General features: G+C 41.5%; 1 protein-coding gene across 2 annotated transcripts in view; it reads left to right on the top strand.

The window, feature by feature from the left end:
- The window catches only part of ACTN2 (actinin alpha 2), a 73,238-nt gene that overhangs the window by 31,674 nt on the left and 27,465 nt on the right, over nucleotides 1–14,099 (top strand). For both annotated transcript variants that reach the window (XM_077345531.1, XM_077345523.1), the window contains exons 8-12: nucleotides 701–786; nucleotides 5,822–5,914; nucleotides 6,482–6,712; nucleotides 8,831–8,978; nucleotides 11,455–11,605. In XM_077345531.1, coding sequence (XP_077201646.1) covers nucleotides 701–786; nucleotides 5,822–5,914; nucleotides 6,482–6,712; nucleotides 8,831–8,978; nucleotides 11,455–11,605 — 709 coding nt within the window. The remainder of the gene's footprint in view (nucleotides 1–700; nucleotides 787–5,821; nucleotides 5,915–6,481; nucleotides 6,713–8,830; nucleotides 8,979–11,454; nucleotides 11,606–14,099) is intronic.

Genomic DNA, 14,099 nt, shown 5'->3' with positions numbered 1-14,099 from the left:
TCCAGTAGTTCATCTAAAAACAGAGCTGTATTGTTTCATAACATAAACAAAAGATCTAATTCCCTCCCCCCTCCAACTGATTTTTATGTTCATGCTACTGCTTAGGAGGAATTATGTGATGTAAAATCAAAATTCATTTGAGCCACCCACCAGGGCTTGAATCTGGATGTGTATACTAGAAAGCTAACATTACCTTTCTCCTGTGAGTACTTGTGAAAATTATATCCATGTATCACCTTGCCTTTGTTTTCACAGAAATCATACATTTTAATTTGGAATGCAACCATCCAGTCTTGCAAATATTACCTATGCAAGCAATCTTTTCTTTTTGACCAGGGAATGCTGTAGTGCAAAATTATTGTATGCATTATTTCCTTTGCAAAGGTTATTTATTTTATTTATATCATGGGATTTATATTCCGCCTTCTCTTTGGGAATAGGGCAGATTCATAATAGCAGAGGAAATACTCCCCCCTCCCTTACAGAATCTCCCTTTGAGTTCAATATTGTGTCTTTTCAGCCAGCACATATAAATGTAGCAGATGATTAATTTCAGCTTTGCAAAGCTTGGCATGTGGAGCTTCAGGCAAACACCTGTCTTGCATACAGAAAAGAGAGCAGGATGACAGATCTTATGCTTTCCTTCCCACCCCATGTTTTCCCACTCCTTGCATTTGTTTTATTTCTCCTTCTCTTGTAGATATTGTGAACACTCCCAAACCTGATGAAAGAGCTATCATGACTTATGTTTCCTGCTTCTATCATGCTTTTGCTGGAGCAGAGCAGGTATTCTTATGTCTTGGATGCTTTAGGATGCTTTGGGCTGATCGTGCGTTGAGCAGGGGGTTGGACTAGATGACCTGTATGGCCCCTTCCAACTCTATGATTCTATGATTCTATGTCCCTTTCGGTTGCTGTTTTGTGCTGTGCATTTCATTAGGGTTTCATGTTCCCTAAAGAATCATTAGTCTTTAATTAACGTAAATATATGTTGGGTGAGATTGCCTGCTTTTTTTTCTTTGTAAAAACAGAATCTGCTTTATACCATTATATGATTAACTGCACTTTGATTGTCTGTTTTTTGTGATATAGTCAAATACAAGTGCATGTAATTTTAATGTTTTACAGGAGCACAATCATAATACTGATATCATTATCTCCTTTTAAAATGGGAGCAAAATTCTCTGCTAACTGCTCATCAGGGCTTAGACTACAGGAAGGTCAGATGAGGTATACATAGAATCATAGAGTTGGAAGGGACCTCCAGAATCATCCAGTCCAACCCCCTGCTAAGTGCAGGAACTCACAACTACTTGCCCCCCCCCCCCATGGTCACCCCAATTTCATGCCCAAGTGATCCTGCCACCAAAAATCTCCAGAATCCAGCTTGGCCTAAATATAAATCCCACATGTAGTAGTTAGAGTATTAAATTAGGATCTGGAGATGCAAGTTTGATTCTACAGCCTGCTAGGTTGCTGGCTGATTATGGACTAGCATCCTGTCAGCCTAACCTACTGCATAGTTGTTTTGAGGATAAAATAAAGAATGGAAAAGTGATGTAATCTACTTTGGGTTCCATTTCGGGAGAAAAACAGGGCCTAAAAATCTGCAAGAAATATGTTAATACATTACACTACATTGTCCCTTTTAGTTGCGTAGGTGATTTAAGGCAGTACTGTTCAAACTGTGTTCCAGGGAATTCCTCTAAAGCTGATCAGGGGATTCATAAGTAAGAAACACAATAACAGCAGAAAAACTTCACTGAAACACAGCTTGTACTCTTTTCAAAAACAGAGTTCTGCTAGGTGTGTTCTAAGGATGCTCCCATAGAGAAAAGGAGAGTGAAGGACAGTGGAGGATCCTGAAATGGATAAATGAAACCAGTAATCCTTGACATGGGGGAATAGCTCCTAGAAAAGGGGGAGATCCCTAACAAGTGTTAAAGAAGGGAAATCAGAATCTGCATGTATGTTCCTGCCTCCACAGACCTTAGTAAACTTGTACTTGTGTATCTAAGGAATGACAGCCAAGTGATTTATCTGTCAACAGTAATAAACACCCATCTATAGAACAAAACAGCTATTTTTTTGTAACAAACTAGCTGTTGTATATAGTTAAAGAAAGTTCCCCTCATTCCTGTAGCCTTTTTACCTGTGGCCTTTACAGTTTAAATTTAAAACATGCCTGCCTGTCTGACTTGACCATTTCCCTGTAAAAGTGAAATAACATAGTTTATTTGTTGTGAGTTAATGTGCCATAATCAGATATAGATCAACAAAGGCTTTTTCAGTTCCTCAGCATCCTGGGCTGGGTCAGAATATATCTGTGTTATCTTTAAACATCTGAAGGACAGACAAAGAAAGAAGAAAAAGGAGCCACTCAGCTAAGTTTTTTTTAAAAAAGGGAAGTGAGGAACCATTTTATAGCTAGAACAGTGAAAAAAATGCATGTTAGCAGATTTACACAAAAACCTAAAACCAAACTTGCATACTTACTATGTCCTAAGCAACATTTTAAAGTAAAAATCCACAGCAAGGGAACATTGGAATCTTCCTAATAATGAGAACAGCAGTTCCTATTCTTACTCTTATTTGACTTTGTGCTGTCATGATGTCCTTTGTGGGGACATCATCTGGGCATGGAATTGGGGTCACTGTGGATGGGCAGGTAGTTATGAATTTCCTGCATTCTGCAGGGGGTTGGACTTGATGCCCCTGGATATCCCTTCTAACTCTATGATTCTGTGATCATATAGCCAAATCCAAATGGCTTCATGAGGATACAGTTTCAGCAATTTGCCTATAAGACTCCTGACTGGCCGTGATTGATCTCAAAAGAAAAGCCTGCTTTTTTTTTAATGGCACCAAGCTGGAGGTGAGGGGGAGAAAGCTACAAAAAATATCAATAGTGCACAGGAAGATAAACAGGAAGTCATGAAACCTTTAAAACTGAAAAATGTTATGATCAAAATGTGTCCTTTTTATTCACTCATTATATATTTTTTAATTTGATGAGTGTTCAGATGGTATCCAGATGGTACCATAATTAGAGTTACCTTGAGTTAGCACCATCTTTTTAGAAAACACACAACATCAGGAGACAATATGTTATCTACATTGCCATTGACAGAAATGAAAACCAAAAACCAATGAGTAATTTATCAACCATACTGGAATGTCATAGTTGCTAATGATCTTCACTATCTTCTTTCCTACAAGTTTTTTACTAAAAAAAAAATCCTTTAACAGAACAAAATTAGTACTGTAGCTATTGTACATCTGAACCATCAAAAGATATGGGAATGCCTGTTAGCCTTGGGATCAAGACGCAAGTTTCTGAATATTGCTGGGAGTCAAGGTGGGTCAATAGATAATTGCCCTGCCCACTGAAGAGTGACTCTGAAGCATCTGGTGCTAGCAACTTCCTCATTATATTGAGCTAGGTATGTAATTAGCTTGTACCACATTATCTCTTTGCTCTTATGATTCCATTATGTCAATTGCTATGCATCCCTTTTCCAAAGGCAAAGAAGATTTTTAACACCTTTCCCATAATTGGCATAATAAATTAAAAATGTTGGCTTTCCCAGTGGGCTTTCTGCAGTTACCAGAAAATAATAGTATGTTGGATACCCCCCCCCCCAGCATAGGAGTAGAATCTCAGGTGGCTCATCAACCTTCAGTTATAAATGGATAAAAGGTAAAGGTATCCCCTGTGCAAGCACCGAGTCATGTCTGACCCCTGGGGTGACGCCCTCTAGCGTTTTCATGGCAGACTCAATACGGGGTGGTTTGCCAGTGCCTTCCCCAGTCATTACCGTTTACCCCCCAGCAAGCTGGGTACTCATTTTACCGACCTCGGAAGGATGGAAGGCTGAGTCAACCTTGAGCCGGCTGCTGGGATTGAACTCCCAGCCTCATGGGCAAAGCTTTCAGGCGGCTGCCTTGCCACTCTGCGCCACAAGAGGCTCTTTATAAATGGATACATAATGCCATAAAGGAGCCTTGTTGGATTAAGCTATCAGGTCCAGCATCCTATTCTACACAGTGGCCAACCAGTTGTTCGTGAGGGTCAAAGAATAGGGCACAGTAACAAAAGCCTTCCTCTGATGTTGTCTCTTGGCCCTAGGATTCAGAAGTTTACTCTCTCTGAACATAGAGGTTCCCTCCATGTTAGTCACCTTAGGTAGTAGCCATTGATGGGCCTCTTCTACATGAATCTTTTTATTCCCCTCTTAAGCCAGCCATCTATGCTCATGGCGTTCGCTGCATCCACTGGCAGTGAATTCCAAGACTCATTGACTGCCTATCAGTTGTACTGGGTACCCACCAAGTTCTAGTATTACAAGAAAAGAAGAAAGAGCTCTGTGACCATTTTTTCCACCCCCTGCATACTTTTATAAAGAACCTATTTTCTAAACTGAAAAGGAAGCTCCTAGGAAGCATGCTCCAACCCTCCAATCATCTTCGTTTGTCCAGCTCTGCACAATCTTTTTTGAGGTACGGAAACTAGAACGGTACATGGTGTTCCAAGTGAGGATGCAGCATGGGTATATAACTGATGCAGTTCTTTTCAAATTGATTCAAAAGGAGATTTTGTCCTTGATCTTTTTTTTTTAGAATTGATGACTGGCATAATTAAATTGGGTCCTTAAGTTAACTCTGACATCTTTACAAATTTGTTTTTGTTGCTCATCTCTTAAACAGTCTAAGCTGGTACTGTACTTCTTTTATGAGGTTCCTGTGTGTGTAATTTATGAACTGCAGCCAAAGTGAACATTCCAAAAAGACTACTCCAGTAAGGCTACCTTCTGATGGAAGCTTTTGTGAGTGGTGGGCATGTGGTTCCATCAGGATTCAGATCACCTGACACCTGAAATCTAAAGGGAGACTGTGCAGCTTTATGTCTGAGCCTAAACAGATTATTGCACAATGCTTTAAAACCAGCAATGATAATGCCAATCCTGTGATGAACACTAGATTACTAACCAATACCTCTTTATTGAGGTATTTTCCTTCACACTTTATTTGTTGCTTCTGTTGTTGTGGAGAAACAGTCACTGAGAACTGTTCTAAACAACAGCCATTTCTATCACTCTGATTCTCCTTTCCAGGTTGCTAGGGCTACAGAAATGGCTTTGGTGTCCACAGCAGACTATATTTTTGCTTGAACATGCAAACAAATCAGCATGTTTATATGAATTGGTCCAAAGTAGTTCCAAAACATGGGTTTATAGTACAGTTTTCTCTAAAGCATTATCTAATTATAACAATATCTCCAAGGCAAACAGCAATCCCTGGCAAGATACTGACATAGATATGTAGTAAAATTTAAAGACAAGCGCTCCAAGAAACCCTAGCTCCCCAATATTTTGGGATTTTGGGGGGATCCATTTCCTAGTATCTCGGAATATCCAGATGCCATCCGGATACCCACCTATATCTAGAAGATACTGATAAGGTATTTTTCAGATATATATTTAGAGCAGAAATATCCTAATATACATCCCTAGTTCTGAGTTAAAAACCTTATGATGGGGAGGGCTATTTCCAAATGTGCACTTCCTGCAGCCCTAAAAGTGTTGCATCTTGGAGTCTCCTGAAGCATCACCTGTCCCAGTGAGTTCTAGGAAAGGTAGGATTGGCTCCTTCTTTTAGGAACAGAGCACATGCATGCTGGGAAGCATATTTGCTGAGCACCATGGCACTCCATGGCTACAATGTTGGGTTTCACTGCAAAATGCCAAGCAGACAGGAAACTTGATGGTTTTGGGTCTTTCTCTGTAATGTCATATACTCATTTGCATTCTTTGTTTTGCAGGCAGAAACTGCTGCTAATAGGATTTGTAAGGTCCTTGCTGTGAACCAAGAGAATGAAAAAATGATGGAAGAGTATGAAAGACTAGCAAGTGAGGTAAAAGAAGCCTGACATAACTGTACAGTTATTGTTCTGATAATTAATCATGATTGTTTTGAAGAGTAAGTAATGTCTTTATTGGACTTATCAAGGCAGAAACATAACAGAAAAGTTACCTCTTTCCAGGCTAGAACTGTTGGGAAACACATGGCTTCCCCTGTTGATGCTCCTGGAAGAACCTGGGTCAGGTCTGCATGGGCCATGCGAGGGAGCACCACTCAGTCTCTCAGCTATCTCCTTGGTTCCAAGTGGCACTTTCTGTGCAGCTGAATCCTTTTCATTTGATCGTGGCCCAAGGCAAAGTTCTTAGTCTTCTGAGAGAAGGAGGTTTCTTATTATGCTGCAACAGCCACTGTTGCCACTGGCTATATAGCACCAAGGCTCCTTCACCCCATGGGCCAACTAGTATCGTGCTGATTGACCTCAGATGCCGCAAGGAGACAATGGTGCCGAATATTGCTGCTCTGGATCCAAACGACCAAACATTGTTTAGCTCAGAGATGGCTTTCTGGTCTCTTAGTTTTTGTTTTTGTATCTTTACAATATTATTTGTATGTGAAACAGCTTTTAGAATGGATTCGTCGCACAACTCCCTGGCTGGAAAACAGGACTCCAGAGAGAACTATGGTGGCTATGCAGAAGAAGTTAGAGGACTTCCGAGATTATCGTCGCAAGCACAAGCCACCCAAGATCCAAGAAAAATGCCAGCTGGAGATCAATTTCAATACATTGCAGACAAAATTAAGGATTAGCAACAGGCCGGCTTTCATGCCATCAGAGGGCAAGATGGTTTCAGTAAGTAAAAGGTTTTTATAAATTGCAGTTCTAAACTATTTCATTAAGTGCATAGGGAAGTGTATATTTATTCTGAATTTTAAGTAGTAGAAGAAAATGGGTAATCTTAATAGTGATGATTTCTTTACCTACAGAATAAATCCAGCTTTGCAATATGTCTTACACTTATCACCCAGAGTTGCATTACCTTCTACTTCAGGCTGATTTTCTGCCTTTAGAAGAGGTTTTTTTTAAGGTGGTCTATATGCAGTTACATATATTCATCTTTCATGTTTAAAATATCACCTGTAAAAAATAAAAAGCACAGAACTGATTCAAAGATCAAGAAAAGCGTGTTTGTAATGCCTTGGCTACAGAGACATTTATACTCTTCTCACAGTTTTCCATTGATTATGGCCATATAGTTCCTAATTCATGCTAACAAATGTATGTAGAAATGTCCTTATGTTGCAAGAGATCAGTGATTTCCTTTGTGAAGCTCAACCAGGGCCAGGGCTTTTTTGGCCCTGAGTCTGGCCTAGTGGACCCTTCTGTCAAATGAGATCAGAGCCCTGCAGAACCTTTGACAGTTCTACAAGGACTGCATGACAGACCTATGGTTGAGGCTAGAAGCAACATCTGAAGCAACACTAGCCTGTCTGCCTCCACCAGGTTAAAACCTTACTGAGAATTTTTCTACATGACTTTTCCCCCCCCCCCCACATGTGCTTACTTCAGCAGCACATATAATAAAATTGGCACTGGCCCCATCTATGCCCCATATGATAGAAAAAACTGCAATTTTAATAACTAAAATGATAGCCCTCTTTAAGTATTTGAAAGGGTGTCACTTGGAGGAGGGCAGGATGCTGTTTCCATTGGCTGCAGAGGAGAGGACACACAGTAATGAGTTTAAACTACAAGTAGAACGATATAGGCTAGATATCAGGAAAAAAAATTTCAGTCAGAGTAGTTCAGCAGTGGAATAGGCTGCCTAAGGAGGTGGTGAGCTCCCCCTCACTGGCACTCTTCAAGCAATGGTTGGATACGCACTTTTCTTGGATGCTTTAGGACAGTGGTCCCCAACCCCCGGTCCAGGGACCGGGACTGGTCCGTAGATCAGTCGGTACCGGGCCGGGGCTTCTCCTCGTCCTCTTCCCCGGATGCTGCCTCGGGGGCTGCCCTGCCACTCTGCCGCCGGCTCACCTTTGGTGCTGTCCAGCAGCCACCATGGCTGGAGCTCCCCCTTGGCATGGCACTGCACAGCTGCTGCTGGCAGCGCCCCCAATGGGCAGTGGAAGGTCAGGGGTGCCGGCGGGAAAGCAGGGGCTCAGGCGGTGGCAACGTCCCTCAGCAAAAGACACCCCCCCCCGGGCCTCAGTAAAATTGTCAAGCGTTGACCCTTCCCCGGTGATAAAAAGGTTGGGGACCACTGCTTTAGGATGCTTAGGGCTGATCCTGCGTAGAGCAGGGGGTTGGACTAGATGGCCTGTATGGCCCCTTCCAACTCTATGATTCTATGATTCTATGATTTAACGTGGTATTTTAATGCTTTAATGCTTAAAGTTTATTTTTTATCTCTATAATTTAAATAGATATTTTATACATAATTGATTCCCCACCCCTCCACATGCAGCCAGCTAGGTGACTTTGGGTTAGCCACAGTTATGCTAGGGCTATTCCCACAGAGCAGTTCTCTTAGAGCTTTCTCAGCCCCACCTACCTCACAGGGTGACTGTTGTGGGGAAAGAGAAAGGTGTTTGTAAGCCATTGTGAGACTCCTTTGGTTAGTGAAAAGTGGGGTAGATAAAAAAACAGCCTCTTCTTTTTCTTCTTCAATGCTTTTATATTGTGCAAATTCATTATTGCTCCATTTTCTTCACAGTGGCAAGGATGTTTCCCTTTTCTTTACATCTTAATAGTGCTGCCCATTTTGAACATTTCTTGCTATTTATTTCTGTTATAAGCTTTATTTGACAGAAGGAGTTTATCATCTAAATTTCAGCAGTGGGGGAGAAAATAAAAGGAAGTGAAAGAGAGATTCTATGCCCAGAAGGTGTGCAAGACCAGAAATCTTTTTTTATATATTGATATATCGCAAAAGGTGCTTAAGGCTATTCATTTCCACACGTTCTATAGGATATCGCCACTGCTTGGCAAAGACTTGAACAAGCAGAAAAGGGCTATGAGGAATGGCTGCTGAATGAAATACGAAGGCTTGAGCGACTTGAACATTTGGCTGCAAAATTTAGGCAAAAGGCAGATGCTCATGACACATGGTCATATGGTAAGCTAAGGGCAATCAAAGAACTGTTTTACAGACATTTTTAGGGAATGCAATGGTTATTTTTGCTGTTTTTAGGCCCTTAGCATATTCTTAATAAATTTATTTGTTTTCCTATTGTAATTCATGGTGGATTTTATGGAGGTTTTTTTAAAGATGTAAATCACCTTGAACAAGACTCTGGAGAAGTGGAATTTAAATTGTGCCCCAAGTATACTGTAGCATCTTCATGCTATTCCCAAATGTTCATTTTCATATAATATTTCATTCTTGTGTAATGGGGGGAGGATAGAGCCCTACTATGTAGAAACAGCCAAAATAAGCATTGCTTCCAAATAGGGCTGGTTCAGGGTATTTTATTGCTCCAAACAAGTGTTTCCTAGTATGCTTGCCTGCTATATACACACTTTACACAAGTTTCTCTGGGCTACTGGCCAACATGACATCACTTGTGACAAGCAGTACATTATCCCTTCACTTGTTACTCTTCAAGACCTTTAAAATAAATTCCAAAATGTACAAATAGCATTCATGTAGCTATTAAAAATTGGGGGGGGGGGATAAACTAGAAGGGATACCTCTTCCCTTGCAGCAATTCCCTCTTGTTTTCTTTTGGGATGTGTGTTCTCCCTCCCCAGTCCTGAAGTACACACCTAGCAGCAATATATAGAGGTTGAGAGTGTTAGAGTCTAGGTTTGTATCCTCATTCTGCCAAGGACACTTCTCGGTTGACCTTTGATTAGTTATTGTCTCTCTCAGCCTACTTCACAGGGTCGTTGAGGGCATAAAGTAGAAGAGGGGAGAACGATGAACATAAGCTGTGCTGGGTTCTCATTGGGGAGAAAAGTGGGGCATAGATTTTTTTTTTAAAGGAATAATATAAAGATAATAAAAATGAACCAGCATTGAACATGCTGATCTGAAAAATTGCTACGTTTCTTCTATCAGCAGCATCTCACCCTCTATTCGTTGCATTTTGAGGGCAATTTATTGCCATACTGAGGCTGAATTTTTGCAGTTAGTTAAAATTTTGGTTTTTAGGTTTGGAAGGTCCCTTAATATCCAACCAAGTATCCCAATCCAGTTTCTACTATTTACAAATATCAGAGTCCACAAACAGGAAACATTAAGATGTAACATTTGTGATCTTTTAGAAAGTTTTATCATTTAGTTTGTTTATTTATTTATTTACCTCCTTTATAACCCCCCTTTCTCCCCAACAACCCTCATAACAACCCTCAGTGCTAGGTTAGGCTAAGTGAGTCCTTTCTCCTGCAGGAGCAGAAGTTCAGGGGCAATTTCAGGCTCCTGCAGGAGCTCCAAAATTCAGCAGGCTATCATGGCAAAATGGGGAACTGAACCTGGTTCTTTCAGATACTAGTCTGAAACTAACTACTGTTCAACACTGTCTCTCTTGATTATTTGTCTCTTCATACAAATATAAAGACAGGTTTGGATGGTAGTTTTAAGGGGGAGCAGAACAGGGCTTCTACAGTCTATACACATTTATGACTTTCCATATTGTTACTGGTGTTTTCCTTCCGTCATAAAAGTTAAGATTGAATACAGGTGTTGTAAGATCCTGCAAACAAGATCCTCCCTTTGCAATATGGTAACTCCAAATGAAGATGCTGCCACATCAGAGCTCTTTAATGCTTTGGTAATATGTCTCCTAGAACTCCACAATATCGAGCCGTTGTGGCATGCCAGGTTGCATGATCTCTCTTCTGCAATCTCAGGCAGTTGAACATTACTAAAACAAAAAATGCCAACACACACACACTGTAACTGAGAAATGTAACAATATGCAATGTATGACAAAGTCAAAAACTACAGGGATTTTTAAAATCTTGCATGTAGAACAGACATATAGAATAGAATACAAAATGTCATGCATGCAAATCCAGTCAAAATTTCAACAAGTGAGTCATGCATAAAATGCAGAATGCAACATATTTTACAATTAGAGCAGAAGACTTGCATGCAAGCAAAAAAAAAGTCTAGATGTGGTTCTCTTTTGTCTCTACATTTCTTCAGTTTCATCCATGAATGTATATATACACACACTGTTCTGCATAAGGTCTTCAATTGAAAAGCTTCAGAAACAATAAATCCTAAATTCTGGAATCCTCAAGGATGTATATAGTTTTTGGCTTTGTCGTATAACGCACAGGGAATGGTTACAGTCCCTCCTCCCCTGTAACAATGTGTGCTTTGGCATTGTTTTGTTTTGGTTAGGCAGATGAACAAGCTTAATGTTGATAGAGACCCTGGTGGGATGATGGACTGTCTTCAGCTTGTGCAGGCCTCTGCTGTATGTGGCACTGTAACTGAAACAAAGGAGTCTGCTCGCGATGCCTTGGCACTGGGCAGTGCCAGTCCTCAACCTCATCCTGTCATTCCAAAGAACCTTTGAAGTCAGTTAAAAGTAATTAGCTTTATTAATGGCCATCCTTTTGGTTGTCTTTCCTCCTGCCAGGCAAAGAGCAGATTCTGCAGCAGAAGGATTATGAATCTGCCTCTCTGACAGAGATCCGTGCTTTGTTGAGGAAACATGAGGCTTTTGAGAGCGACTTGGCTGCTCACCAGGATAGAGTGGAACAGATCGCTGCCATTGCACAGGAGCTGAAGTATGTTCCATTTAGAGGCACACAGCTGCTGACATTTACCCGATAAACTCTTTCCAATAAATTCGATAGTGTCATAGGTACAACGTAGGAATTCCACAGATAGTTTTGTGTTATTATCTTGCTCTACTCATTTGAAAAACCTTCCTTATTTCCTCTTAGACTAAAAATAGACGTGCTTCAGCAGGGCAAAGATTTCAAATGTAACTTAATAATGAACTTTTGTTTCTGTCCTTTTCCTAGGCAGTAATTCTGGTATTTGAGACAAGTCAGTTTTGATTTCACAGGTTTTGCTTGAGAGATGCTAGAAGAGAATCTAGCCGTGCTGGAGATATTTCTTTCATTTTTTAGTGATTTATTTATTTTGAGATTTATATATATTATTTTGAGATCTATATACAGTATATAATTTACAGAATTATAAAAGTCAATATATAATAAACTCTAATGATTCAGTTAAATTTAATATCTAAAGTTTAAAACACTAAAATTCCAATTTAAGTAGTAAATGTTAAAATATTAAAATTGCCCATAATGCTATATCATGAGCATGGGAGGGTTTTTTTTTAGGAGGTTTCAGTACATGTTTTCAGTCTAGTGGGGTCAGACAGTGAGGCCAGTGGTTTCAGATGCTACTTCTGGACTCAACCAAAGGCCTGGTGGAACAGTTCCATCTTACAAGCCCTGAAGCACTGTCGAAGGTCCCACAAGGCCCTCATTTGAGGCCAGTTTAATTTCCTTGGGCCAGGGACCCTGAACAGATATTTCTCACTAGATCTCTGTTTTGCATTGTTCACATGTATGTTTTCCAAATGACTGTTTGCACAGATCGTTTCATTTCAAGGAGACTTTCATACACACCCTGCCAGTTTATTTATTCCTTCCCTGGTCTAGAAAAAACGGATAAGGATCCTGAGGAATACAAGAGAACTTTTACCTGGCATTCTCAGTGCATGCTGCTTTTAACAATTGACTAAGTTTGAAAACCTATTGATGATGATGCATGGAGGGAGCTGAGCTGTCTCTTGGCAAAGGCTGCTTTCACACAGAAGCAGAAAAGGCTCCCCCTGCTGTGATAAAAGCAGCAAGTGGGATTCTAACTTGCAGGCACACCATTCATATGCTCCATCCCTGCTAAGGTGGCCAGGTTCCTGCCTTGGGTGGGAAACCTCCCGTCCCTATCACTCCCTCCCACAACCACTCACCAGGCCAGTGGGAGAAAAACGATGGGGAAAGGGGGGTGACCTTCATCACATTGCTGGTGATGCTCTAGCATTCAGTCAAAATGCTGTCCTTGAACAGTAGAGTTTTGGCTAAGCACTGGAGCATTCCTGGCAGCGTCGTCATATTGCTTACAAGGCCCTCCCCACAGTTCACTTTCTCGCCAGTTGTCTGCCTCATGCTGGCAGCTCTACTTCCTGCACCATTTGCTGCTGGCACTGCCTTTCCCATGACCTTCCTGCTAGTCAGATAGGTACTCAGTCTGGTGGGGGCAGAACCAGCATTCCCACAGCCTGGCAACCCTTCATGCCCTGAACAGTGTAGCCATGGCTCACATCCTGTTACAAGGCGGGGGGGGGGGGCAATGCTGGAGCTGAGCATTGGCACTGTGATGTAAGCTCTCCCCACACTCCCCATTGGCTGCAGGCAGAGTTTTGCTACTGAATGTCTGTGTTCCCTTTAAGTAAGTGAAGGAGGTATTTCTCTGCTCTGCCTTCAATGAGAAAGTCAAATGAACCATGCTTGGGAAGAGTAGGGTGCTGTGCAGAAAGTCCTAAATAAAGCTGGGGCATGCTTTGTGTCACCCGGCTGTGGAAAACATGCATCTTCTACACACCAATAACGCTCTTTGGATTTATTGCTAACTTAGTAATTTAACAGAGCTTCTTGTGGCGCAGAGTGGTAAGGCAGCCGTCTGAAAGCTTTGCCCATGAGGCTGGGAGTTCGATCCCAGCAGCCAGCTCAAGGTTGACTCAGCCTTCCATCCTTCCGAGGTCGGTAAAATGAGTACCCAGCTTGCTGGGGGGTAAACGGTGATGACTGGGGAAGGCACTGGCAAACCACCCCGTATTGAGTCTGCCAAGAAAACGCTAGAGGGCGTCACCCCAAGGGTCAGACATGACCTGGTGCTTGCACAGGGGATACCTTTACCTTTACCTAGTAATTTAACAGATATTATTTTTACTTTAGACTCACATTCAACACCACCTATTCCTGCAGGCACAAGGACTTCAGCCTGCACAGTGCAACTTGCATAGCTGCCCTCTCCTGCAGCAACCTGAAATAGCCCACAAAAACGTGCTCCTGGGAGTTCTTTCTCCCCCAGGAGCCAAATTTAGGGGCCATTTCAGGCATTTCCTGTAGGAGAGGGGGAGCTCCAAAATTCAGCTGTGTGGGCAGAAGTTCTTGTGGCTGCAGAAACACAGCACTGAATCCAGCCCAGCCTGCTCCATCCTTTATTACACTACTATATTTCTTTTGTCCCTTTCTATCCCTC

Source organism: Paroedura picta, chromosome 1 (assembly GCF_049243985.1).
Source record: "Paroedura picta isolate Pp20150507F chromosome 1, Ppicta_v3.0, whole genome shotgun sequence".
NCBI lineage: Eukaryota > Metazoa > Chordata > Lepidosauria > Squamata > Gekkonidae > Paroedura > Paroedura picta.
The sequence above is the reverse complement of the archived record's forward strand: the minus strand, read 5'-3'. Positions and strand labels throughout refer to the sequence as shown.